Source organism: Centropristis striata, chromosome 1 (genome assembly GCF_030273125.1).
Source record: "Centropristis striata isolate RG_2023a ecotype Rhode Island chromosome 1, C.striata_1.0, whole genome shotgun sequence".
Classification (NCBI taxonomy): domain Eukaryota; kingdom Metazoa; phylum Chordata; class Actinopteri; order Perciformes; family Serranidae; genus Centropristis; species Centropristis striata.
The window spans coordinates 17,595,177-17,621,752 of record NC_081517.1 but is presented as its reverse complement, the minus strand read 5'-3'; the positions used below and the strand labels follow the sequence as shown (position 1 = coordinate 17,621,752).

The following is a 26,576-nucleotide window of genomic DNA, read 5'->3' as shown; positions in this document are numbered from 1 at the left end:
ATAAAAAAAAAAAAAAACCCAACTTCTAACAAATGCATACATCATAAAACTGCACTACATTGTATGGAAGTGAAACATCTTCTGAAAAATGTCATAGGAATCTCATGTGCTAAAGTGTAAATGTGTTGTATTGCACATATGACTCCCCTCGAGATGTAAAGATAAGACGGGTGTTTATTAAGCCGTGAAAACTCTTGCTCTTCAACCCTCCTAGAAATGGCGAACAACAGTTCCACTACTACCGTAACCTTTAATATTAATTCTACAAATATGATCTTAACTATTTATTTCCTCAAATGTATTAACTATATTAGGCTATTACTAGCTTATTTATTATTATGAAGCTATTAAATGAACAAAAATGTCAGTTACAGCATATATGCATATATTATGTACTGTATTTTTACTTTAATTTTAACCTTAATTTTTTTCTCATTCAACATTCTAATAAATTCCTAAAATGCTAAAATGCCAAAAAAAAGGAAAACAAGAGAGCTTTTTTGTAAATAAAACTAATGAATAAATGTCCTGAACTTATTTCCAACATTGTCCCTGGTGTTTTCATGGTCCACCAACCATTTATACAGTTTAATATAATTGAAAGAGATTTCACTTAAAGTCAGTTAGAATAATTCAAATTAGAATGAAGTTCAAAATGATGTGTTTTATTGAATGCTACTGCCATCTTTGAAAACCAGTCATAATAATCTCTCTTAAATATTAATGCATTCTCAGTGTTTAAATGCAAATTCGTTTACATAATTAAAAATATTTTCTGTATACTAAATTGTAAGGAGATTATTTTTTCCAGTCTGAAGTAGGTTAATGATTAACAACACTGATTTTGATGCATTGAATCAAACAATGCAGTGCTCCAGCACTACAGCAGCAACAACCCTAGTGGACACAAGGAACATAGCATGTCTCTGTCCTCACAGGGCAAACCTGAGAAAATGGCTCAATCTTAATTTGCTAATTTTGAAGCCAGGATTCTAAATTGAAAGGCTGACATAACAGACTGCATGTTTTTGTGCTGTCATGGCTGTGGGTTTAAAAATTGTGGTTTTAATCTGTTTGAGTGGAGACATTTTTGTCCTGGAGGGTCAGTGTTAGTGTCTGGATTCTAACCACACAGTTTATGATAGACTTATTATAGTGGCTGAGGTTGAACTTTCAAAATAAAATAAAAACCTCTTCTAAATTTAAGCCGTATGCATGAACACAGCCAAAACTTACTGTAGGACAAAAATGTCCCTGGTGATGCAAAATGTTTATTTTTTACCTACTTAGTAAAGTACGATACAAATAAAACCTTTATTATTATTTTATGTTTTAAGACTTTTACATACTTTTATCAGTCTGAGTCGGCCTCTACCATCAACAAATCTTTGTACATCAGTTCACTGAGTATATTCTATTTAAAGTGACTATACACGTAATTCAGAGCATATCTACATGGTGGTGGAGCTGGGGATTTTGCCAACAGTCCTAAAAATGTTAACAGTTAGGACTGAGCTAACAGTGTAACCACTTCTGCAGCATCACTGCGGGTCGGGAAGGTGTTTTCAGAGATAACTGCTGAAAAAAAAGACACTGAGTTGGACTCACATGCAGGTGTGGCTGTACCGGCTACCACAACAATCTGTTGTTTCTCGTCAACAACGAAAAGAGAAACGCGGATTAAAACCCACAGATCGCTCGTGTCTCTGGTCAGGATACCATTATACACTATAATAATAATTCAACTGTGCAATATCACATGAAATTTCAATGCTAAATGTGACTTCCTTATCTGTATGTACAGTATATATATATATACACACACACATCTTTTTTCGTCTATTTTTTTGTAATTTTCTTCTTTATTTATTCTTTGTTGCACTTTTTCCCCTTCTTTGCACTGAATGGGATTGCCCGCACATTTCATTGTACTTTATTAATGACATTAAAGATTCTGATTCTGATATCTTTACATAGTTGTTTGCTGCTATATTCAGGGTTTGTGCACTTTTTCAGTGGTCAAATTTAAGCACTTTTCAAGGAATTTCAAGGTCCATTTTCAAGCTTTTCCAGTACCTTACAACGGTTGTAAGTTGCATGTTTAAGTGTAAGAGTACTACACTTACAGTAAGAGTAAGAGTACTTACATGGTAAAAGGGGTTATTTCACTTAACCATACCAACAGTCATGGTATTACACTTTAACAACCAAAAGTACAGTTTGAATCTCAATATTCAATTTATTTTTTCCATTGAACATGTGAGTATCTATAGTCAGATTGAAAGAGAAATACAGTAAGAATTTCATGCATTTATAAGCACTTTATCCAAAATCCAAGCACTTTCAAACCTTGAAAATACAGCATTAAAATTTAAGCATTTTCAAGGATTTCAAGCACCCGTACAAACCCTGTATATTAATCTTCTGAATGTTGTGCACAGCATCTTTAAATGTATTAATGTATGCTACAAGTCCAAACATCTGTGGACACATTAACATTTGACTCCTATGTTATACAGGTGCATCTCAATAAATTAGAATATCATAGAAAAGTTTACTTGTCAGTAATTCAATTCAAAAAGTGGAAATAACACATTATATAGATCCATTACACACAGAATGAAACATTTCATGTCTTAATTTACTTAATTTCTTCTAATTATAATGATTATGGCTTATATTTAATGAAGACCTAAAATTCAGTGTCTCAAAAAAAAAAGTTTTATATTACAAAAGACCAATTTTAAAAAGTATGTTTAATATGGAAATATTGGCCTCTGAAAAGTATGTCCATTTATATGACTCAATACTTGGTTGGGGCTATTTGACTTGAACTACTGGAAATGGCCTTTCCCATCATATCCTAATGTATTGAGATGCACCTGCAGGGGTCAGCAACCTTTACTAACAAAAGAGCCATTGTCGGCCAAAAAAAAAGAGAAAAACAGTTGAAATGGCCTTATTTTTGAGCCTTAGAATGAAGATAAAACAGTCTAAATTAGCCTACCAACATTAATAATAGGTCAAAATGAGCATTTATTAATATGATTTTGTACGAATGAAACTCAAAACTAGACTTGAAGTTGGCAAAATTTAGAGGATTAGGTGCCGGACCGTAGACCTTCATAAGCTATGATGCACATTTTAGTTGACTAAAACTAACAAAATAAAACTAAAAAAAGGTTTTATTGCTGTTTATAAACCATACATTTTTACAATTTAAGAATACAAATGGATTTGGGCCTCGGCAATGTTAAATTAAAAATTAAAATGTAAAGAAATAACTGTTATTTTGTATTTTTTGGTCACAGCCACATGGCGCCCCTGCAGACGGCCTGAAGAGCCACGTGGCTCCTGAGCCGCAGGTTGCCGACCCCTGTTATAGTAGAAGACTTTAAATCCAGAGCCATGGACATTAATCTGTTGACAGCTGACAGCTTCAACTAATATTTTTTTCTATAGTGCCTCCCTTTGGCTGAGGCTGGAATTGCAGCAGGTTTTAACACAAATAACAGTATGCATGTAAGTAACTCACAGTGCAGAAGGTCAAAAAACAAATACAAGATTATTTTTTTAAATATTATTTTAATACTTTTCTTAAAAAAAGATGTTGTACTCCATAATCTGAACAAGATGAATCTATTGACCTCAATGCCTCACTCACCAACATACCAACAGGTTGTTCTGGGTAAAATAAAATCAAGAGAAAAATAGCAAAGGGAAAGAGAAAACAAAATAAACTCAAAACAATCAAATATGAAAAGGGAAAAAGAAATGAATGAAACATAAAAAAAGCGATTATAGAATTGAAAACACTCACAGATCTCTGGGCCGACCGACGAAAAATAAACCTCCCGCTTCCAGATAAAACACAATGGCACACGACAACCCAAAAACAGTTACCATGGACGATGAAAACATTTTAAAAATAAAAACTAAAAAGACAGGAAGACAAACAAGAACCTATTATACAGACTGTCGAAGCTGTGAGGGAGATAGTGGTGAACGAGATGGCTAAGAAAGACTAAAAACATGTACATGATGAGAGGAAATAAAAAAATGACGACGTAAGTAATGAAACAGTTAAGTGCAGCTACAGCATGATGGGGCCTAGTAAAGTAGTGACATACAATGATTTTTGAACCGCTTCTTTGAACTATTACAGAGCAAATTGCTGCATAACTTCGGATTTAAAAAGGGGTAAAGGGAAATTAAATAGCAATAAAAACATAGCCTTTAATATAAAGTGAAAAAAAGATGCATTTTACATGTAAAAAATGTGAATGAACTTTCAGCACTCAATAGATTGGTTTTGGCATAGAGTCGAGAAAAAGAAAGAAAAACAACAGAAACGGTATGAGAGAGAATAAGACAGACGAAACAATCCTCTCAATAGAATCATAAAAAAGTTTTTTTTTTCTTCTTTACAGTAAATTCTACAAAATCAAAACCAGAGCTCAGAGATGAACACAGAGACGAGCTTTGCTCCCCGAAATCCAAATTCCTCTCATGTTCTTTTTCGTTGACGTTTCGTCGTATATAATATATATTCATGTATCTATTTATATATATAATATGTATAATTTGTAGGGTATGATTGTTAGTTTACAGGCCAGAGCGCTAAGGCAAAGGACACACTCTGAAACTTTTTAAAATGGAAATCGTTCCCTTCTCATCGCACCCCGGAAGTTCCACAGACCGAGCATCACTGAAGCCTCCACCTCTCCAATTAGTGACAGAAGAGAGAGAATTAGAAGGAAGTGAAGGGAGGAAAGATGTTTTTAGAAAAAGTGTGATAAGTGGCCGGGGTGTTGCGTTCCCACTGTGTCCTGAGAAAACAAACCGACTCTCAGATGACCGTTGAACCTGACAAACTAGACCACCCCATCCCTCCCAGTTAAAATCCAACCAAAAGTAATTAAAATAAAAAAAAAGAGACGAGATTAGGAAAAAACAAAGTGATCTGTCCGTTTGTAATTTGTTCACCTGTTCCTTTTAAACCCTCCTCTTCTCTCTCAGACATTAGAGAATAAGGTTTTTCGTAAATGTCACACAATTAAATTAAATCTTCCTCTTCAGCGCCATTATTTTCTTTTAAATGTAAAAGTTCTGTCTGTCGCCTTTATGTCGTTCTGCCTTTCTAGTTTTTCCTCGAGGGAATATTTTTATTATTTTGCTGTCCGTTTTCCCCAGGGAGACCAACAACCATAAACACCAAGCCAGACACCAAAACGTATCTGAGGTTGGAGGAAAAGAGGGTTGCTTATTTCAATTTCACTTCCCCCCTCTCATTCACATGACACAAGCCAGCTGTTTCAACTACAGAGAGAAAGGGACAGTTACTATCAAGTCTGTTTCTGTGTGTTTGTGTGAGCAGCGACCATGTGTATCAGAGCATTGTGGGTTATATGCACGTTCGTAAAATTGCTTATGTGTGTCTATAGGTCCTTCTCTCACTCCCGTCATCTGCTTTTTCCCCTCTCAGAACAAATTCTCTTCAAAAATGGCCATCAGGTCGCTCTGGAAGTTGATGTCAATGGTGTCGGCCGCCTGCAGAAGAAAAGAGAGAACAAGAAGCATTTAAGACTGTTCTAAAAATAACAAGAAAAAAGTGCATTTCTTTTTTTAATTTGCTTTATCCGTACCGCCTCTCTCCTGCGCCTCTCTTGCTCGCGGCGGCGTGCCATCTCCCTCTGGTCGAGAGCATTCTGTGAAGCTGAGGAGGGCGTGGGCGGGGCCTGTGGCTGCGTGGGTGGAGCCTGCGGGGAGTGAGTGGGCGGGGTGGAAGCAGGAGGCGTGGGAGCAAGAGGTGACTGTTGCTCCTGGCGGCGGCGGGAGTCGTCTTGTACGCGACGAGCCTGCTCCACGGTGTCGTCGTCGTCACGGTTGCTGAATATTAAAAAAATTAAAGTCAGATGACTTAAAGCTGAAGTAGGCAGAAACAATCCACCAGGAACTGAAGTAGAGTGAGACCCCTTCCTGCCGGGTCACAAACTTTCTCATTGTTCATCTAAACAGACGTTTAAAATACGTTTCTGAAAATATTCATATTTGATCTGTGCTGCCTAGTTTGACAGTTTGGTTGCAGTTCATGAGCAGCCATCGACATGATTGACAGCAAAAAACTTACTTTTATAAAAGTTACCAACTGTAGCTTTAACTCTGGGAAGTAACTTTTGATATTTGCAAATTTCTTTGTTGACAATAAAACTTAATTAAACCCAACCAATGCTGTATTTATCAGACGGATAATAAATGTTTATATTTTAAAGAGTTAAATTCTCTTACATTGTTTACCACAGAGACTTGACGTGCATAGGGCGCACAGGTACATTAACTGCTTCCAAAGTATATTTGACTCTATGAATCAACACCTGATGTGCAGGAGGAAGGGTAGTTGTTGGCTTTTTTCCCCGCAGTAGAAGCAAGCCATATGTCTAAAAAGAATCAAATGAGAGTTCTACAGTCTATATACTACCAATCTCAGAGATTAACCTCTTCAATTGAGTTATGAGCAAGCCTGTACAGAGCCATTCATTTTCATTTTCTCATCACCAACTATGCATTATATTATGTATTTGTCTTTGCAAAACTGTGATGTGGCCTTGTCTCTTATTGGCAGTAGCCAATAAGCACCTGAGTGGTATTCAGGTGTTATGGTATACCAGATACCACAGTTTATTATGTGTTGTGCACAGCAGCTGCCACCAGAGGCAGTCTCTCATCAGCTTGGCTGAGAAACATGGCTACTTCTCAGACTCTGTCCCTGTTTGGGGGTATTTTGGGGTTAATCTTGATGATAAAGGTGAACCAGTGAAAACGGACCAAGCTGTTTTATTAGGGTTTGTAAAAACGAACATCGCTTAAGCCTAATATGCAGCCATGTCTGCAATAAACGGAAATATAAAAATGAAGTCTATGTCATGTATTTGCTTATAGTGCTTACTTTTATTCTTGTAAAGCATTTCGAGCTTTAGAAAATTTGGTTTGTTTAATATATACAGTAATTCATTTTCAAAAACTACAAAAATGATTATTTTACCGATACTGTCCCATTTTTCAAATGACAGTTTCTTTTACACAGTTGTTTTTGCTTTTCATTCATTTCAGTAAAGTGTTAAAAGTTAGCTGAAGTTTGAGTTGACAGCTGCAGATGAAAGATTTTAAAAGTCGACTTGTATTTGTGTTAAAACACTGGTGGGAGTTTCTGACATTTAGAATAGCACAAACAATGAGAACACTCTTGAATTAGACACAATGTTTAGATGTGGCTCATTAGCGTTTTTATTAACATTAATGAGGCTGCATTGGGCTGAGGGGAGGGCTGCGTAGTGAGCACGCTGGCTCACTGAGACACTTAATGGAACGTGGCCATTGTTAATGTCATTCATTTCACCTGTGGGTTTCTTATGATAACATGTCAAGATGTCTATTACACACTTCTCCATAGTCCTCCACTTACCGTAGCTTCTCCTGCTCTCTCCGGGCCTGTTCAGCCTTCAGCTGTCTCTCTCTCTCCTCCTTCTCTCTGGCCGCCCGTCTGAACTGTTCAAAGCTGTCGCTGGAGGAGCGCACGGCGGACGCCGGCGTGGACTGGGACCTCTGAGCCAGGCTGGCCCAGGAGCCCATATTCTTTAACTTCACATCCTGGGAGAAGACCAGGATGACAGGTTGAATGGAAGAAGAGAAAAAACCAGACAATCCAGAAGGAGCAGTGCAGTTGTGATTAGGGTTGTCAAAAGTATCGGTACTCAAAAAAGTATCTATACTAAAACGTTGTATCCGGATACGATACTCATTTTCAAAAGTATCGAGTATCTGAAGCTTGTTACCATAGTTGCAGTTTCTTTTTGCACAACTGTTTTTTTATTATAAATCTTTAACCAGTGGTTCTGTTAATTTTTAAATGTTGCATTTTTCTTGTTATTAAAAATATTTGTTTGTTTTTATCCTGGTGGTATCGAAAATGGTATCGAGTATCGAATATTTTCCTGAGTATCGGTATCGAGTGGAAAATTTTAGTATCGTGACAACCCTAGTTGTGATCCAGCTAAACACATTATGTTCTCATCACACACTCATACACACCTGTGTCTTCTTGGGAGCAATGGGAGTTTTGGACTCTTGCTTGATTTTGATATCTTGCTGGGAGCAGGGTGGCGCTGGGGAGTCTGGGAGGCGGGAACCAGGGCGAGAACCGTCCAATGGCTTCAGGTCTAACCCTGCGGGAGACACAAATGGTGTTTACATACACATACACAACTTAAACCAGACAGGGGGTCATAAGCAATAATACCTCTGTAATGTAACTGTAGGAAGCATACAATCAAAAATGAAGTGAGTTACTTCTACATAAATTTGGCCATCTTTAGCGTGGCATATGATGCATTATAAAGTAGATGTAATGAACTCTACTACTCACTATGTTTGTTGTCGTGTTTGTGTGAATCTTGACGCATGGCAGGGCTGAAGGGCGAGGGCGGCAGGACTGGCGACTGGGAAGGCTTCTCTTCTTTTACCGCCACCACGTTGGACCTCTGCTCCTAGACCCAGAAACACAGTACATTTATACACAGTCAAAAACAACATGTTTGTCTTATAATGTTATCAGCATTAAAGTAGGTGACTGTTCCGTTTAACAACTTGTGTGTCTCTAACCTTTAACTTACAATACAGAGCCAATCACGATGTTTGTCTACAATAACCTTCAAGTAGAAAACAGATGGGAAAAAATAATAATGGTCGTTAAGAATTTGGTCGATCATATGGATTTTTTTAATTGATCTGTGTATTTTTTTACTTTAATTGTATCTATGACTGAAATACGGCCGAGCGTTCAGTTCAGCTGAGAACAGCCGTACGTGAATAAGCCAATGAGCTGAGAATTAGGTCGGATAAAGCTACAGTTTGCAAACTGAAAGTTTCAATAACAATCAAAAAACACAGAGAAATATGTATTAATTTATGTATTTATACTATTAATTTGAGCAAAACTAGCTTACAGTATCAAACCTTGCTGGCATGAATTACTAGGTTTAATTTTATCCAAAACTTATTTAAACACAAAACACTTTTAAATATGCAAGATTACTGTGAAAACTAATCTCATGCCTCTTCTGGGGGCTAAAACATAAAACATTGAACTCCTTGACGTTATCTTTACAGTATAATCTCACGTGTATTGGTTTTATGAAGTCTCTTTTTTGTCCTTTCAAAATAAAAGTGTCCGTTATCAAAACAGGCCTAAGACTTTTGCATAGTACTATACATCTTTTATTTTGCCCATTTATGCATGTTTTTATACATACTGGAGTATGTATAAAAACATAGCGATTCATTGATTATTTGATTGTTAATGTTATAGATGCTCAAGTTGGCAGGTTTCATCCAAAAGCCCATCCCTAGTCTCCATATCTCATTGATGACAATACTTTAGGTTTGACATCTAATTTTCCTGATGAGCTACAGACCAAAGAAAACAAAACCAGTGATGTTGTTTTTGGTCCATACATAAACATAATAAAGGAATATATTGCTCACTCACATGTTTCTTGGTCTGTGATGGTGACTGCTGTCCCATTGTATGGAACTGAGGCATCTGAGGAGAATGCATCATCAGAGGAGACGGGCTTTCACGCAGGCAGCCTAGAAAAACAGGACAAGAACTGGTTTAAATTCAATGCAAAACTTAACTAAAAATGTGCATCTGTATCTACAAAGTATTAATATCTAGTGGCTTTTAAACCTAAGGGCCAATTCTGTAAATAAAAACAATCCAAACCTCAGTATAAAAACAAACTTATTTTGATAGGGGTAGTGCTTTTATTTTGAATAACCATTTCCCACTGCAGAGTATCTGCAGTATCTGATTAGCAACAACAGTCCCAAAAGATTTTAAGCTGCATCCAGTGGTCACAAGCCCCTCCCCTTACAGTTGTAGCTGAACTTAAAAAAGAAGTCAGCTTGCTCCGCATGATGGCCAGATGCAGGTATGACACAAGAAATTTAACTTGGTTTTACTTTCACTTCAGGTAAACAAGGACAAATTATAATAATTTTCCTTCTACATACTATTTTTTTTTAGCAGAACAGCTGTTAAATTGCCCTGCTGAATTTATTATGCAGCATTATGAACATGTTATAGTGTGAAAACTGTAACTACAATCAATAACTATGATTATGGTTATAAGGGTTAAATCAAAAAATGTATGGTTTGTACATACAGTGTATCTTGTGTATGTTGAATATTGTGAACATGCATTCCAGAAAGAGATGACCTGAGGAGTATTTACTTGTGTAAGACCTATAAATTCCTTTGGCTTGCATAAAATAAATTTTTAAATTTTTAAATTCCTCCTTCAAGTCTCATGAACACTTTTATCAATTTCCCTATTGCTGGACTTTAATGTTTAGGAAACTACTTGTCCATATCCAGTCATAAAGGTGGTTTCAAATGATACTGTTGTTGAACTTTTGTAAACTGGTTTTACTTTCCCTTTTCAGATAAACTAATATTATAACAGGCCTGCTGCATTTCAAATATTAAAGGTTTTTGGCTTACATGAAAACATCTGATTATGTTGAAAATTAAGCATTTCTTAAAGAGGATATTTTAATTCAAGCATAATCCCTGCTTAACTGTTAAAATACTCCCCCCCCACAAACATTCAAGATAGTACAAACAATGTAAAACGTATTTAATTTAGTCAAGAAGAACAAAAACATCTATTTTGTATGTTTTTCTTTTCTGTGTGATCATCTTGGGGGGTGTGTGGACCTTTCACTGTGTGAGGTGTATAGATATCTTACCTGTTGGGAACGGCTCTGCTTTAATGCGTGGTGACGGTTGTTGTTGTTGATGTTGATGTTGCTGCATCTGCTGCACCTTCTGCTGCAGGGCTACCCCCTTCTGCTGCTGCGACGCCGGTGTGTGTGAATGTGGTAAAGGCTGGCGCATGTGTGCGTGGCCTGAGCTGTGTCTCTGTGTCAGAGGGGGGTGGGCTGATGCCACAGCCTGCGTGTGCATCGATGGCATCAGCTGAGCAGCGCCCTGCGCAGGCGAATGTGTATGTGGGTGCAGCGGCTGCGGCTGAACGGTGGGTCGAGCCTGGAGCGACTGCAGGAAGTTGTGAACCTGACTGAGGGGCGGGGTCTGAGAACTGCCGCCCGTCGGCTCCTCGTCGTCCTCCAGCAGGGCTATGGGTGGTTGCGCCGAGAGGGTGCCCAAGATGCCGTGCGATGGGGGTGAAGGGACGCGGGGCCGTGGGGCGGGCTGGGGGAGGCTGAGTGGAAGCGAGGGCTGCAGCTGGGGCGAGGGGGATGGAGGCAGGGAGGGGAGCGCGGACGGGGGAGGCTGCGGGGGTTTCGGAGGAAGCGCCGCTGCTCGGTTGCTCGGCCTTGATGGTTGCTGAGGAAGAGCATTGTGGATCGCTGCAAACAATACAAGAGAGGAAAAATGTGAGTATTTTTTTTAGAAAATAATTTTTCTTCTTAAGTTACAAAAAATATGAATTCATACAGAAATAGAACATTGTACTTATGAAACATCAGTCTCATTTTAGCGTAGAGAATCAGATTGGATTAATAAATTCCCAATATCTGTCGAATGATAATTATCCTTATGCTTCTATTTTTTTTGAGCAATAATGGAAGATTTAGTGTGAAAATGGACAGATCAAGAAAGATTAATTTGCCCCAGAGTAGTATCAATTTCATTATGTTTTTTTAAAATGTTTCTTCAAATTATTTAGGGCATTTTCTTATTATTCATGAACTTTTTCTGTGTATCTCCAGCACACCGGACTTAATTCTAAGTAAATGGTAATAATATTGGATGATGGAGGACAAGTGCACCTTGTGATCAGTGATTGTTATCAGCTGATACTGCTTCCAATTATTTAAGTGATACAATGTGAAACATTTGTTGCTTTCAACTTCTCAGATTTGAGGATAATCTACTTTTATCTGTTGAGTATCATAAATTGTATATAATAAATATTGAATATCATTTGGTATTGTTGATGCTTGGCAAAACAAGTTATCTGAAGAAGTCACATCATGGAAATTGTGTTTTTTCTTCATTTTTTGACATTTTACAGACTAAACATTTACTTAATTACCCCCCAAAAAGTAAACAGATTAATTGATAGTGAAAAATGTAATTACATGCAGCTGTAAACTGTATAAATATTGTCACATGAGTGTCCATTTCTCAAATGAACAGCTGAAAGTTGTGTAAAGTCGTACTGAAGTGTACTGACCTGGTGAAGGTATGGCGGGGTGTTGGTTGAGGAAAGGGTGCGTCTCGGTGGGCGTCTGGCCGGTGGGTGCGTTTGCGTTGAGGAGGCCAGGCACGACAGGAGCACCGGCAGCAGTAATGGTTGGATTGGGCTCGGTGTTGGTCTGCGTCAGGTGAGGGTTCATGAACTGAGCCAGAGGATCAAATCCAGAGGCCATCAGCTGTGTCGATTCCAGAGACTGGACAGGGGGAGGGGGGACGAACGGTGGTTTGGACTGGACCACCTGAGGCTGAATCTGAATCTGAGGCTGAGGCTGAGGCTGAGGCTGAGGCTGAGGCTGAGGAGCGACTGGACCCGCTCCGATACTGACGGACATGTGGTGCGGCCTCTTGGTGTCTTTGTTTGTCAAGGTCGCCTTCTTCTGCAGCTTGGGAACCAGCCCTGGGAGACAAAGGCATATTATATATATGGAGGGAATATGAGGAAATCTGAGGAATAACAGTGACAGTTTCTCAAAAAAAAAAAAAAAAAAAAAGATATGCTGACACCGTGTATGTTACCATTCTCAGAGTCTTCACTGTCAGACGAGTCACTGCTGCCTGAAGATGAGGATCCTGTCTTCATCTTTGTCACATTTGTCATTTCCAGAGGCTTCTCTACTGCAACAAAACACAACATTCAGAAACTGGCAGACGGACAGCTTCGGTCTCACCTGAGTAAACACAAGACATTTAGAAAAAGCACTGGATAAAAGTCACAAGGCTTACTGTAACAGCTGCAGTATATAACATTATGGGACGGTACGTAGTCCTAAAAATGTTTCACTGCCAAACAGTTACACATCATTTAATTATGAGTGGGAGAACAAGATAGGGATGGGAATATTAATCGATGATCGATTAATTGTTGTTAAGAATTTGGTCGACCTAGTGGAATTTTTAATTGATCTGTGTATTTTTTAATTTTATCTCTGACGGCGCATCAGTATCACTGAACTGAAACACGCTGAGCGTTCAGTTCTGTGGCTGTACGTCAATAAGCCAATGAGCTGAGAATTAAGTTGGATAAAGCTAGAGTTTGCAAACTGAAAGTTGCAATAACAATTATAAAACACACAGAAGTATTAAAATGAGCAAAACTAGCTTACTGTATCAAACCTTGCTAGCATGAATTACTAGGTTTAATTTTATCCAAAACTTATTTAAACACAAAACACATTTAAATATGCAAGATCACTGTGAAAACTAACCTCATGCCTCTTCAGGGGCTAAAACATAAAACATTAAACTCCTTGACGTTATCTTTACAGTATAATCTCACTTGAGTTAATTTTACGATCAACAGGAAGTCTCTTTTCGTCCTTTCAAAATGAAAGCGTCCATTGTCAAAACAGGGTTTTGCATAGTACTGTATATATTTTTTTTATTTTGCCCATGTATGCATGTTTTTATACTTACTGGAGTATGTATAAAAACATAGCAATTAATTGATTGATTGATCGTTAAGGTTATAGATAATAGAGTTGGCAGGTTTCTTCCAAACGCCCATCCCTAGCAGGTGCTATAACAAAGTCTTACAAACAGCCTACCTGACGGCTTTTTCTTCTTCTTGAGGCAGCTGGAAACGTATTTCTCCAACTCTCTCAGCGTGGAGGGCTTCAGTGTCTCGAAGTCGATCTCGATCTCGTCCGGGTTGGAGTTCTTCAGCGAAGGTTCCCGCGTTTGGATTATGTGCACGACTCGGCCCAGTTTGTCACCAGGCAACTTGTTGATGTCCAGGCTCAGCTGGCGCTTCTCCTCGTACGACATCGGCTTGCACCTGTCGGCGGACACGCCTCCAAATACATCTGTGGAGGAAACATATTGGCAAATTAACACAACCACCATTTTTTAAGACACAACCACTCCACATAACCCTTATATATACACACACACACCCATTTCATCTTCTGCTTCCAGAGAGGCCGAGGGGACAAGAGGGGTCGGCCCAGGCTGAGGGGGCACCACTGGGCGGCTGTTTTTAACTCCTTCTTTCTTACTGCGATTGACAAATAATTTGATTAGTTCCAGTTATTCAGCTACAACAACACTTATCTTATCTCTGTACCACCTACCCGGCCTTTTTCCTTTCCTTCTTGACAATGATTGGCTCCTTGCTGCTCTTGTTTTTCTTAGAAGTCTGAATCATCACAGGCGGCGGGTTCTCCACAGGTTCCTCTGCTCCCATCTTCTTCTTGTGCTTTTCTTTCTTCTTCTCCTTCTTGTCCTTCTCCTTCTTCTTGGGCTTGCTGGCCGGGGGCTGGGAGAGTGCTGCCAGCTGCTCATGGACAGCTTTAAGCTAGAGGACACAAACAAACAAACACACACACAGTGGTGGTGTTAAGAGAGGAAAAAGCTAGCGTCCTGCACATTTGCTTCTCCGTGTCTCAGCATTCACCCACGTTCGGTAAAGCTGTTCTGCGTGGCCCACCCACCTGTTGTGTCTCATAAGCCTCCCTCCCCCTTCATTTTCCATCCTCTAACCTGTTCCTGTAACTCGGCCAATCGGTGTTGCCTTTCGTGCTCCGAGTCTCCTCCCGAGGACTCCGATTCGGAGGAACTGGAGCTGTCGTCTTCCGAGACAACAGGAGGAGGCGGGGCTTGTCGAGTGGAGGGGGCAGGGTGGAGGGCCGACGACGGGGTGGGAACAGGGGCGGGCTCCTCTGGCTCATCAGGCATTTTGGCAAAACGCATCTCAAACACGTCCTGTTAGGATGGAGGACGACAGGAGAAACTGTCAACTCTAACTGGACCACAAACCAATAGGTAATGACAATTCAGAGCCTTTTGGAAATGGAACCAAGTTACAGTGCCGTTTGTGCTGCAAATATGTATTTTTCTTTGGTTAATCTACCTACTAACATATAGACAATAGGGTGTAATGGTTTGTGTATTTGTGCCTGTCTTGTGCATGCAGGACAGTAAGTGCATGCACTGTTTCACTTAGAGTACGTCCTGCAGCTGCTCTTACTGTTGCATGCAATATGCAAACAATTTGGGACATACTTCCTCAAAACATTGCGCCCAAAGTTGTAAGCAGACAAAATACTACTTCAGATCCTTGTGCATTATTTATTTCCTGCTGTACTAGACTTCTGTGTAACGTTACGTCCCTAATATACAACACACACACACAGTGGGAGAAACAGGGGGGTCGAAGGGCCTGCAGGTCATTTTTCAACATCGCCCCTCACTTGTGGATTGATTAGGCTCTAGCCATATACTAATATATATATATATATATATATATATTTATTATCTATTATAGATAATATGGGTTGCTTGACATGTATGACCCGTTGATTACCTGTAAATTGCGCGCCATGCCAACCACATCATGGTCTGGGGGATTGTACTTGTAACAGTTGGAAAACATCAACCGGACGTCTGCTGCAAATTCTTGAGCGTCTCTGTACTGCCTGTTGTCCAGCTTTTTCTGAAGGAGACAAACAAATGTCAAAATCAAAACTTATCCAAGTCTTTAAAAAAAGGAAAAAAGAAAACTTGTGTTGTTAAAGATATGGAGGATATTTCAACGTGGATATCTTCTTGTACCACCATAGTAATACTGTATTTATAAAACCAAATATTGTATCCAATATTGTTTACATTATTTTGCACACTTGTGAGACGATACTTGACATAAAATAATTTTTAATAAACAAAAGACACTCCATACTCTTTAACACTAGCCCCGTTTCTATTAAAGTCACAGGAAATTTTCAATGTTGCATTCAAGAAATTGGGGACGTTTCCTTAAACTATTTTAGATTGAATAAACAAAGTTGCATAAACAAACTTTCATCAGAAGATTGCAGCGTAATGTGTTGCTGTAGGCTAATCCATCAGTAAACAGTAGAAGAAGTAGAGATTGCTTCGAGAGAGAAAACAACAACAAAAAAGAGGTTGCTAATCAGAAATCCACAAGAGAAAATGAGAAGAAGTCTTCAGGAATTGGATTCAATTGGGCAACTTATAATTGTTCTTTCATGTCAGCTCGGAAACAGCTGATCAGTCATGTGAGCTAAATGTTCGCTTCATTAGAACTAATTCAGAAAAGCGTTTCCATTACACGTTTACTGCATTGACTAATTTTGGAAAAAGGAAAAAAACACCTCAAGCGAACCCAATTTTGCTGTTTTCATCAAGCTATTCTCATGCAAAGCTTCAAAATGCAAAGAGAAATTTATGGATGGAAACATAACTTCCTTTAGATCATATATGACCTGATTTTATCCTTCTCCTTATCATTTTATACTGTATTTTACCTTAAGTTTTTGTAAGTTAAATGAAAAATAAATGTAGATAACAATCACATAATTGACATGTTATGTATAAGAAACATAATTTTAGCATCTGTATAAAAAAACCCCCCCAGGTATTGTCCTGGCAGCCACACATGGTCCATTACATGCTGGTCACCAATCCCAATCAAATCACCTTGATTGTACTGAGATCCATGGGGTGCTTGATGATGTCATGGTAGTCGTGGAGGCCGAGGGCTCTCACATCGACGGGCTTGTAGAAGGGCCAGGCGTATGCTACATGTTTCTTGGACAGCATGTCTCGGACAAGGCGTGCGCAGAAACGCAACTGGTCCTGGCGCTTCTGTGAAGCCGTCCCAACCGCCTCCAGAACGACTCCCGGGTGGTGCTGGGAGTCCGGCTGCGACGTTTCCTTTTTGGGTGTCTTAGATGGACGACTGCTCTCTCGCCGCGGCCGAATGTCGGCAGAGACAGGAGATGATTCACTGAGCTGGTCGTTGGCTGTGGGTGTGGTGGTGTCTGCTTTCCTCTTCTGGCTCTTTCTTTGCTATTGGAGCAGAGAGAAGAGGTTAGAAAATGGCATCAAACCAGCTTGTGATACATTCATTCCTTTATTAATAACGGCTGCCATGTCGTCCAACCTTGATGAGGGCGGGGGAGCTCTGCAGCATCGGGGCGGGATGGAGGCCTGGGTGTGTCGGGGCCGGAGGGGGGACAGAGGTCATGCCCTGGGCCAGGACGTCAGGGGTTGAGAGGGGGTATGGAGGCCCCAGATGGGGTGCGTGGGAGGTGGGTGTAGGAGGCACACGAGGAGGTGGAGGCGGAGGCTGGGCAAGAGACAGGGCGGGAGGGCCTTGAGGGGTGGGTGCGGCGCGGGTCTGCGGGGTGGTTGAAGGGGATGAGAAGCCCCGTGTGTGTGGGGTGGTGGAGGGGGACGATGAGTCCTGGCCTGAGTCTGACTTGGAGATCAAACCTGGAAGGAAGAAAATAAACAAGATAACAAAGCTGAGGTTAGGGATAGAAACACATATCCAGGTCTACTGTAACACTGTTGGTACAACAAGCCTGAAGCACTAATGATTAGGGATGATGCCGATCGATCGGCAACTGATCGGATCGGCCGATATGATAAAAAAACGGTCGACCGATCAAAGGTTAAAATCACCGATCCGATCGTATTATATATGGTGTGATATACATTCCGGATCCAAAGGTGGCGGTAGTGCGCCGAAACGCCGCCGCTTTAAAACGAAGAAGTGTTGTGTTGTGTTCACGCAGCCTGCATGCACCGACACACCGACAACATGTCTGCGATACGGAACTTTTTTGAAGTGAGTGAGTCCGCTGTCACGGGCGCTAGCGGCAATTTCTGCAAGTGTTTAGACATTTAGAGAAATGTTAGTGTGACAGTGAGCAATAATAATATGTTACACTGTACTGTGTTACAATGTGCAATAATGCCACAAATGTTCAGACTGGCATTTTGAGTTTGTTTAGCCTGTTAAATAGGCTCAATTTTTATTTGAATTTTATTTTATACGATATATGCAACAATACAGCCATTTAAAATGGATAGTATCAATAAATGAACTTTCAACATGAATCTCTTGCCTGTTCTTGACTGCCCTATAGAGGCCATGTTGGCATATTGTTTTCCACAGTGCCACTGCTGCTATGAAGGAATATTAAAGTTACTGCTATGCAATAAATAAAGGTAGGAAATCTATTAGTATCTAGTAAATAAATGATTACAAGGTTAACATAAATGAAAGACTATAGGCCTGTGCATGAGTGGATGAATTGATGGGGGGGAAACGAGTAGAATATAAATATTAATATCGTCCCAGGTGATCGATCGGTTCTGATCTGTAATCGGATCGGTGAGGCTTTAGGTGATCGGTCCCAAAAAACATGATCGGACCATCTCTAGTCAAGATTTGATTAAACAATACATATTTCATTCTAGGTGTAGCTGAAGAGGGTAAACCAGTACCGACAACATAGGAACTGTACATACAAGATCGGCTGGTTGGGTTAGTACAATTACATTGTCACGAACACAACCACTCATAATGCCACAACACCCTTGCTACTGAAGGGAAGCTTCTGAGGCAACAGAAACTGTACCTGGCTCCCGCCTGCCCCCTCGGCGTCCTTTGGTGACCACTGCGATCTCCTTCTCCTCCTGCGGCATCTCTGTGATCTTGTGCAAAAAGATCTTTTCCAAGGCCTCCGCCATTAGGACGATATCATCCCCAGGCTAAACACACAAACACATGTTTAGAAGGCATAAGCTCTTTATGAAGATGTTTTTCTTGACGAGAATGAACTTCTAGTTCAGGGAAGTCATTGTAATTAAAAACTCAAGTGTCCAGCAGCTGACCTTGTTGTAGATATAGCAGTTTGTGAACATTGTGTTGAAGTCTTGGATGCACTCCTGGGCGTTCCAGTAGTAGTTGTTCTCCAGACGTTTTTTTATCGTGCCCATGTCCATAGGGGTCTTGATGATCTTGTAGTAGTCCTTAGTAAAGGAGAAGGAGAGCAGGTAGATGCATTAGATCAGTTTTTGTCTGGACAAAAGGAAGCAAAGAATGTGAGAAAGACAAGCATGTTATGCCTTTAAAAAAAAACCTCTTTCATGAGTTCAAAATAGACAATTCATAGCAACCATTTTCCACCTGTGGCACACATCAGAGACACAAAGCCTGGCACTTTGTCTGGTGATACAGCACTGTGCAAAAAGTTTTAGGCTTTCAAAAACAGAAATGTTAATAGTTTATTTTTATTAATTGCCAAAATGCAAAGTGAGTGAAGAGAAGATAAATCTAAACCAAATCAATATTGGGTATGACCACCCTTTGCCTTCAAACCAGCATCAACTGCCTAAGACAGGGATGGGCGTTTGGAAGAAATCTGCCAACTTGATTATCTATAACGTTAACAATCAATTAATCTTTTATTTTGAAAGGACAAAAAGAAACTTTCTGTCAATCGTAAAACTAAATTAACCGAGATTAAACTGTAAAGATAAGGTCAAGGAGTTCAATGTTTTATGTTTTAGCCCCCAAACAGGCATGAGGTTAGTTTTCACAGTAATCTTCAACTTTAAATGTGTTTTGTATTTAAATAAGTTTTGGATCAAATTAAACTCATGCTAGCAAGTTTTGATACAGTAAGCTAGTTTTGCTCAATTTAATACTCTTGTATTTCTGTGTGTTTTATCATCGTTATTGCAACTTTCAGTTTGCAAACTATAGCTTTGTCCAACTTAATTCTCAGCTCATTGGCTTATTGATGTACGGTCGCAGAACTGAACGCTCGGCGTGTTTCAGTTCAGTGATGCTGAAACGCAGTCAGAGATAAAATTAAAAAATACACAGATCGATTAAAAATTCCACGTGATCGACCAAATTCTTAACGACCATTAATCAATCATCGATTAATTATTCCCATCCCTAGTACTGTATATCTTTCTTGTTATCAAGAAATTTAAAACTAAACTAAAAAAAAAACCGAACTAAACTAAACCAACTAAAACTAAGGGTGACAAAATTACACTGGTTGACATGTTTGTTCATTTTGATGAGCATGGGTTTATTTGAAGTCAAATCCTCTTTTTGTCAGATTTGTTGACCAGGAAAGTGTAAACTATCCTTTAAATAAGACTACATGGCATATGGAACATAATATAGAGCATATCAAGTGAGTCTGAAGTGCTGCTTTATATTTAGGAGTGTTCTGCACGTTATTTCAGTTTCACTTTCTTCTTTTGAAAAGCCAAGCATGAGTAACTATTTCCCTGTTAATTGGTGTGTGACAAGAACCGATACCTTGGTTGTGAGTCAATGTCTAAATATGGAAAACTTGAAGTGACCTGTTTTTCTATTGTACTGTAGGAAACCCAGGTGCCCTGTGTCCCTCCACATCGCAGCGCATGAAGCTCTACCCTTCACCCTTTCACAGACTGCATGTACGTTTTTCTTTTTTTCCCTTAACCTGACGTGGTTGAAACAGAGCAGCTTATATTGATAGCAGGTGCAACAACTAAGCAGACTAGTGAGTCATCACTGCACCTTTCTGTCTGCTCCACACCGGATGAAATAAACAAGGAGAAAAAAGGAGATGAGGGGAAACTGACAGCAAAACCAGGGTTACAGATGTAACTACAGTTCAATAAATTCTTCCTGAATGCAGGAGAAAACGACAAAGAACTCTAGCAGCCAAGAAGAAAGAAACAGAACAAGAGTCACCGATGTAGTAACTTAAGTTCTATGGACTCTGGATGACTGCCAGAGTCATCCCCGAATTTAATACCGTCTCTGGCAGCCAGGAAGAATGAAAATGAGATTTATGTGTTGTTTTTGTTTCCGATCGCGGTATCAAATTGGGTATGGAGAATTGTGTGATTTTTTTTTGCCGGCACTGGTCTCCACTTCTACTTTTCTAGTATTGTGACATCCTTTGCTGGTAACAGCTAATGAGGATCCAAATTAATAATCAAAATAGACGATGGATAGAAAAATTAAATATAAAGATTAGATAGATTAGATATAAATATTAGACAGATTAGATACAAATATTAGACAGATTAGATACAAATATTAGACAGATTAGATACAAATATTAGACAGATTAGATACAAATATTAGACAGATAGATAGATAGATAGATAGATAGATAGATAGATAGATAGATAGATAGATAGATAGATAGATAGATAGATAGATAGATAGATAGATAGATAGATAGATAGATAGATAGATAGATAGATAGATAGATAGATTATAGTGTTACAGCAGCTTCAAGACGGACATATGTGCAAAGTTATTTAGTGCATTTAGTGCCTCCTGTATCTCTCTGATTAATCTCTGATACTGTTGGTACTTCTGTTTTTCAACTGTTTCCACAGAAGAAGTGTTTTTATTCCAGTGAAGAAGATCAGCTTGCTCAAAGTGCTAATTGAGGAAGCAACTCTGAATATATCTTTATCAGGAGAATCAATTAAAAAAAGTGCTTCTGTTTTGGACAGTGTTTTGATTACAAGCAGACAAACATGTGACTCACAGGTAAACCGAGTTTGATAGCATCTACAGGAGCGTGGAAGGGCCATCCAAAGTGGTGTTTCCACAGTGTCTTCAATACCTCTTTAAGCAGGTACTGAAAGAGAGAAAAAATCATACAACAATCAAATCTAAATAAAATTTTAGTCCAAATAACAGACAAAGTTTACTTGTATAAACACAAACTGAAATCTCCGTACCTGAAGCTGGTTGGTCTGTCGTTTGGGTCTGTTGGGGTTCAATGTGTCAGGGGGTGGAGCGTTGAAGGAGAGGGGTGGTGGGGCAGAGGGAGGGTTCTGGCTGCTGCCAGCCTCCAGTCCGTCTCCCATCGCTGAGGTGGGTTGCAGTGACTGAGCAGACAGTTTGAGCAGATAGGACCTGGCAGGGGCAGGTGGGACCGGGCGACCCCTCTCAGGCCATTACACACTTTACCCGACTCTCTGGAAGGAACAATCAACAAAAGCATTATCGCTGTTGCCACTGCCGAAACCATTACTGCACTTGTTAGTGATGCCACTTCTGACTCAACTTTCTCATATAACAAACCGCAGTCAGCCTCGATATCACTCATGAAATCTGAAACCAAACCACTATCAAAACAACCTGTATCAAGCAGTTCTCATCACTCATTATCTCACAATCAGTCCACAGTGTCTACATGTCGATTTAAAACTTCAGCTTCAGTGGCATCAGTAAAGCAGACATAACTTGGAAAGGTACTTTTTTTTTTTTGAAAAACACACTGCAGGATTGGATGAAATTCAGTAATTCAGTAAAAGTTTCAGTAATGGCAATTCGATGTGCGCATGGCAGTTTCTACTGAATATTTTAACAAGACTCAACGGGTCACAGTCCACAGTCTGCAGGAGGGATTCTACTCTGCGGGTCAGGGATGTCCGTACGGTGTGAGAGGACCCCTTGTGGGACCTTTCATCTTTCTATAGCTGGCCATTATTGCTTCATTTTCTCAGTGGCGATACACAGTGATCGGCTTGGAAAAGATTGGGAACCGTGGATCTCTGTTGCCTGCGGTAATGATTAATACAGTTGCATATAAATTTCTTAAGAAATTTAGGCCTGTGTTGCCAACTAGAATAAGAAGCTTTTCCAACCCTCTTTGCAACTTTATTTCTAAACAGCATAAATTCAGCGATGTATTCAGACCATCAGGGAAAAAACAAGAAATGCATTATAGAGTTATTCATCTTCCATTCTGCCAAAAACACCGGGTCTCCCTCTCTTCTTTTGCTCTGTGCACAGACAGCCAACCACTGAGCTCTATACAAATTATACATGGTGATGCCATCAATGTGCAAATGAGTTCATGAGGTAATGTTATTGACTTTTGGAGCTAGTTCTAGCTGCTTTCACTAGAAGAGAGTTGGCAACAGAGAATAAACGATTCATGTTTCTTATGTTTAGTGTTCATTTTTGATGGAATTTCACTCTGATCAAAATCTTAGTTTAAAATCCAGTTTAAACACTGGAGTGGACAGAGTCTGGGTTGTAGTTACTTCACTCATCAAATACACCCAACATGCAATTATAGTGCTTAACTTGCAGTAGTTAAACAAATTTATTGGAAACATTAGAATTTTTAAATTGACAGTAAATGTTATGCAATACTGTATTACTGGAATATCTGGATACATTTTCAATTAGAAACCAGATATTAGCCAACCAAATCCGTCAAAAATTAAAAATAATAATTTTATACATTTTGCATTATGATGTGATCAGTGCATCTATGCAGTATTCAGATATGATGGCACGCATTGGCAGAATGTTGCATTCTTTGGTAAGCAGATGCAATAATAATGATCATAACAATCATGAAAGCTTTTTTATTGAGAAACTGATGCTAAGGCCAAAAAGAAAGACCAAAATTTACAAGAGTAAGCTCAAGATTTGTATTAAGGCCTCAGTAGACCAAATAGTCAATTGTGATACATTCAAAAAATATTAAAAAGAAAATGTATTTCTTACATGTGTTGTTGCTATGCAGCTGTGATCTAATCCAATTGTGTGACCATATCTCAGCTGATGCGGCAGTGATTTCCTGAGGTAACACCGGAGATCTGTCAGTGACACGTGTGGGGGCAAGGAAACCACAAGACACAGATAGAGGGCTGAGTGTCACACCTGGGAAAAAGGATATAAAAAAAAGAGAGGTGTGCCTGATTAAAATTGATAACATAATTTCCAACGAACATCAAAACACCATCAGGTAAACATTGGGTCATGCTGTGTCTCAGGCAGAGCCCAGAATACAGGAAAAGCGCAAATGCTATTTCGACATGAGAGGAATTGCACAAACAAGAGTTGCATTCCTTCATGACATGTTGGAAATTTGCCGGTGGTTAGCTCTCACCTACTCCTCTTTTTCTAACCAGTTTATTTTAAGGCTGCACCTTTTTCCTTCATTTCTCCTGAGCAATGTTTAAAAAGGATCCACCTACATACAATTACAGTCATTTCAGACATGATTGCAATTTTTCCCTGCACATGTCCTCTCTCTAACTGGAACTGTCAAGATGAGCTGAGGCTTACAAAATACACAATACAAACAATGCCCATTTTTCGGCCAAAACAGCATCTTCTTTGATGCTTTAATAAAAAGTTTCTGAACTGTCAACCCTTCCCTTTATTTCCCGTTTAAGGTTTTTAGACCCCTTATCACACAATTATCCATCACCTCTGCAAGCAAGAGACCCTCGTGGATATTTTTTGATTCTGCTGACAATCTACGTCTTTCAGAGGTTGATGCTCCAAATTAAAAGTCAAAAACCGACGACATGTGCACATCATGGACCATTTATATTGAATGTATTGGTATGTTCTCTTCTTGATTCCCCCGGGAATTTGACAGCACAATGAGCAGCTTGTAAGAAGCATATTATTCTCATTATTTCAGTAGCTCTTCTATAATTTTTATGCGTCATCTTTTTTCATGTGCATGTAAATACTTTGTTGCTAATTTATTGTTTTTTCTGTTATAGTTGTGTTGATTTAGATTTCAGCGACTTACTTGGCTAAATATTTAGATGACAATGTGACAATGTTAGTTCTGCAGTTTGCAAGGTTTTATTGATGAATACACTGGACCCTGACCTTGAATCTTTACAGTATCCAGATGTTTTTTTGACAGTGTAGGCCAAGGTGGTCGAAGGTCCTTTTTTTGGAATATATAGACAAATAACAACACAGACGATAGCTTGTTTTTAGTCTCTCATAAACTGACATGTGCCTACCTAAAAGACTGCTAAATTTCTTCCACCAAAGATCTTAATCTTCATATTGAAAGATGTGTATACATACAGTGTTTGCAAGTTTTGTAAGAAAAATGCCCATCCTCTGCTGCAGGTCCATATCACAAGGTGTTAAAGAGACTTTCCACTGCATAATGTTAGGGCTCAGTCTCTTCCCAAAATTAAACCAAAACAAACAGTGCAGCTCCAGATAAGTAATTGATGTTGTCAACAAGATTCCAGACATGAATCTATACCACAAGAATGTAGATTAGATATCTTAAATGGACTGTGCAACAAATTGTGGACTGTGTCAACACATTTCTTAAAACCTTAGTCCAATATTGTAATTCATGCTCTTTTTAAATCTGAGGTGTACCATATTCCCAACACATATTAATAGCAATTCTAAATACATGAACAAAGCTGTGGCTCATGCTTGAGGTTTTAAAATCATATCCTGATAATTTCAAGAAGATTCAATTGCATTCACATGATACAGCGTTACCACTGGCGCAGCTAATTTGAATAAAAAGCCCAAATATCTGGACAGTGAAGCGAATAAACGTACGTTGTCGCGTCAATTAATTATTATACAACATTTATCAGCCATTTTGCTACTATTTCGTATCACGTAGGGTTGGCTAGATTCTTCATGCTACCGGTAACATTATCTGAGAAAAGCCTACGAAGCTGAGTGTCATAAATGATGTTGCTTAACACCAACAGTGAACACAGAGGCAGACATTATTTGTTCTAGCCCTTCGCCTTGCTAACCTTCATTGTCAGTGAATCGCCATGTCCACTGAGCAGCTGACAGCTCCGCACGTAAACGGCCTTTCACAATACTACTTGGACCGGATTGATATTCTCGAAATTACGTTACGTCGCACTTCTCATGAGCTCCTGCGCCATCGCGCGTAAACTACGCTGCCGAGAGGACGTAACTTATGTCACGAATACGGCCTACGGGGCTACAAACAAACAGCATAGCAGCTAACAGGTTAGCATAACGCCGACCTGCAGCTAACGTGCACACTGACAGTGCGGTGTGCCCAACGCCACGAAAACGACCTCAACACGAGTATAAAGAAAAGGAAGACAACACACAGAAAATGCACAATAACACCAAATCGCGCGAACTTAAAAGACAGAAAAAATCATCCATCTCGTGTGTCCGAAACCGGTGCAAGGCCTGCGGAGACAGCTCATGCTCCGCTTGCCGAAGAGCACACTGACAGCGCGCGAAATACGCCCCCGATGCCCGTTGTAAACGTTTTACCGGATCCCCTGTGTTGTAGGCTTTCATTTGATATACCAATGTCATCTCCAGAGGGGCATAACATGGTATTTTTTACCTTATTCAGTCGGTTGTCAGCGCTCGCAGACCTTCCTCGCCCCAAATCCAGAACAAACAGTCCCGTTCGACGTCGATGACGTCAGACGCACGGGGGGCGGGACTAAAGGCTGTCAGAGCGAAATGTCACCCGCAGCTCCACCTCCTCCCCCGGGAGACATCATGCAATACCTCGAAATCATTTTAGCGATAAAATAGCTAAGAGTTTATCACACAAATTACGTCTTTAATCCTGCTGTCTAAATAAAGATTGTAAATGTAAATAATTAAGTTTAAAAAAAATCCACGCATTATGCATATTGTTGTATGCGGTGCTTAGCCATTTAGTTATTTCTCTCTTGAATAACTCTTTATTTAATATGATGAACA

At 39.5% G+C, this 26,576-nt stretch overlaps 1 protein-coding gene across 3 annotated transcripts; it reads right to left on the bottom strand.

The window, feature by feature from the left end:
• Positions 1-3,565: 3,565 nt before the first annotated feature.
• LOC131971676 (bromodomain-containing protein 4-like) lies at positions 3,566-26,337 on the bottom strand. Of its 3 annotated transcripts, none has more exons than XM_059333223.1 (22): positions 26,209-26,337; positions 23,589-23,744; positions 21,803-22,042; positions 21,607-21,699; positions 18,926-19,063; positions 18,670-18,802; positions 17,184-17,515; positions 16,718-17,089; positions 15,585-15,713; positions 14,762-14,983; positions 14,353-14,576; positions 14,176-14,276; positions 13,828-14,085; positions 12,800-12,898; positions 12,261-12,680; positions 10,810-11,430; positions 9,545-9,645; positions 8,423-8,543; positions 8,089-8,222; positions 7,463-7,647; positions 5,646-5,889; positions 3,566-5,550 (listed from the first exon to the last, which is right to left on the bottom strand). In XM_059333223.1, the coding sequence occupies exons 3-22, from the start codon at positions 21,929-21,931 to the stop codon at positions 5,482-5,484; spliced, it is 4,125 nt and encodes a 1,374-aa protein (XP_059189206.1). In that variant the 5' UTR covers positions 21,932-22,042; positions 23,589-23,744; positions 26,209-26,337; the 3' UTR covers positions 3,566-5,481. The 3 variants fall into 3 exon arrangements, with proteins under 3 accessions (XP_059189206.1, XP_059189224.1, XP_059189215.1); XM_059333241.1 differs by having other exon boundaries at positions 8,423-8,537; XM_059333232.1 differs by having other exon boundaries at positions 12,800-12,895.
• Positions 26,338-26,576: the final 239 nt, after the last annotated feature.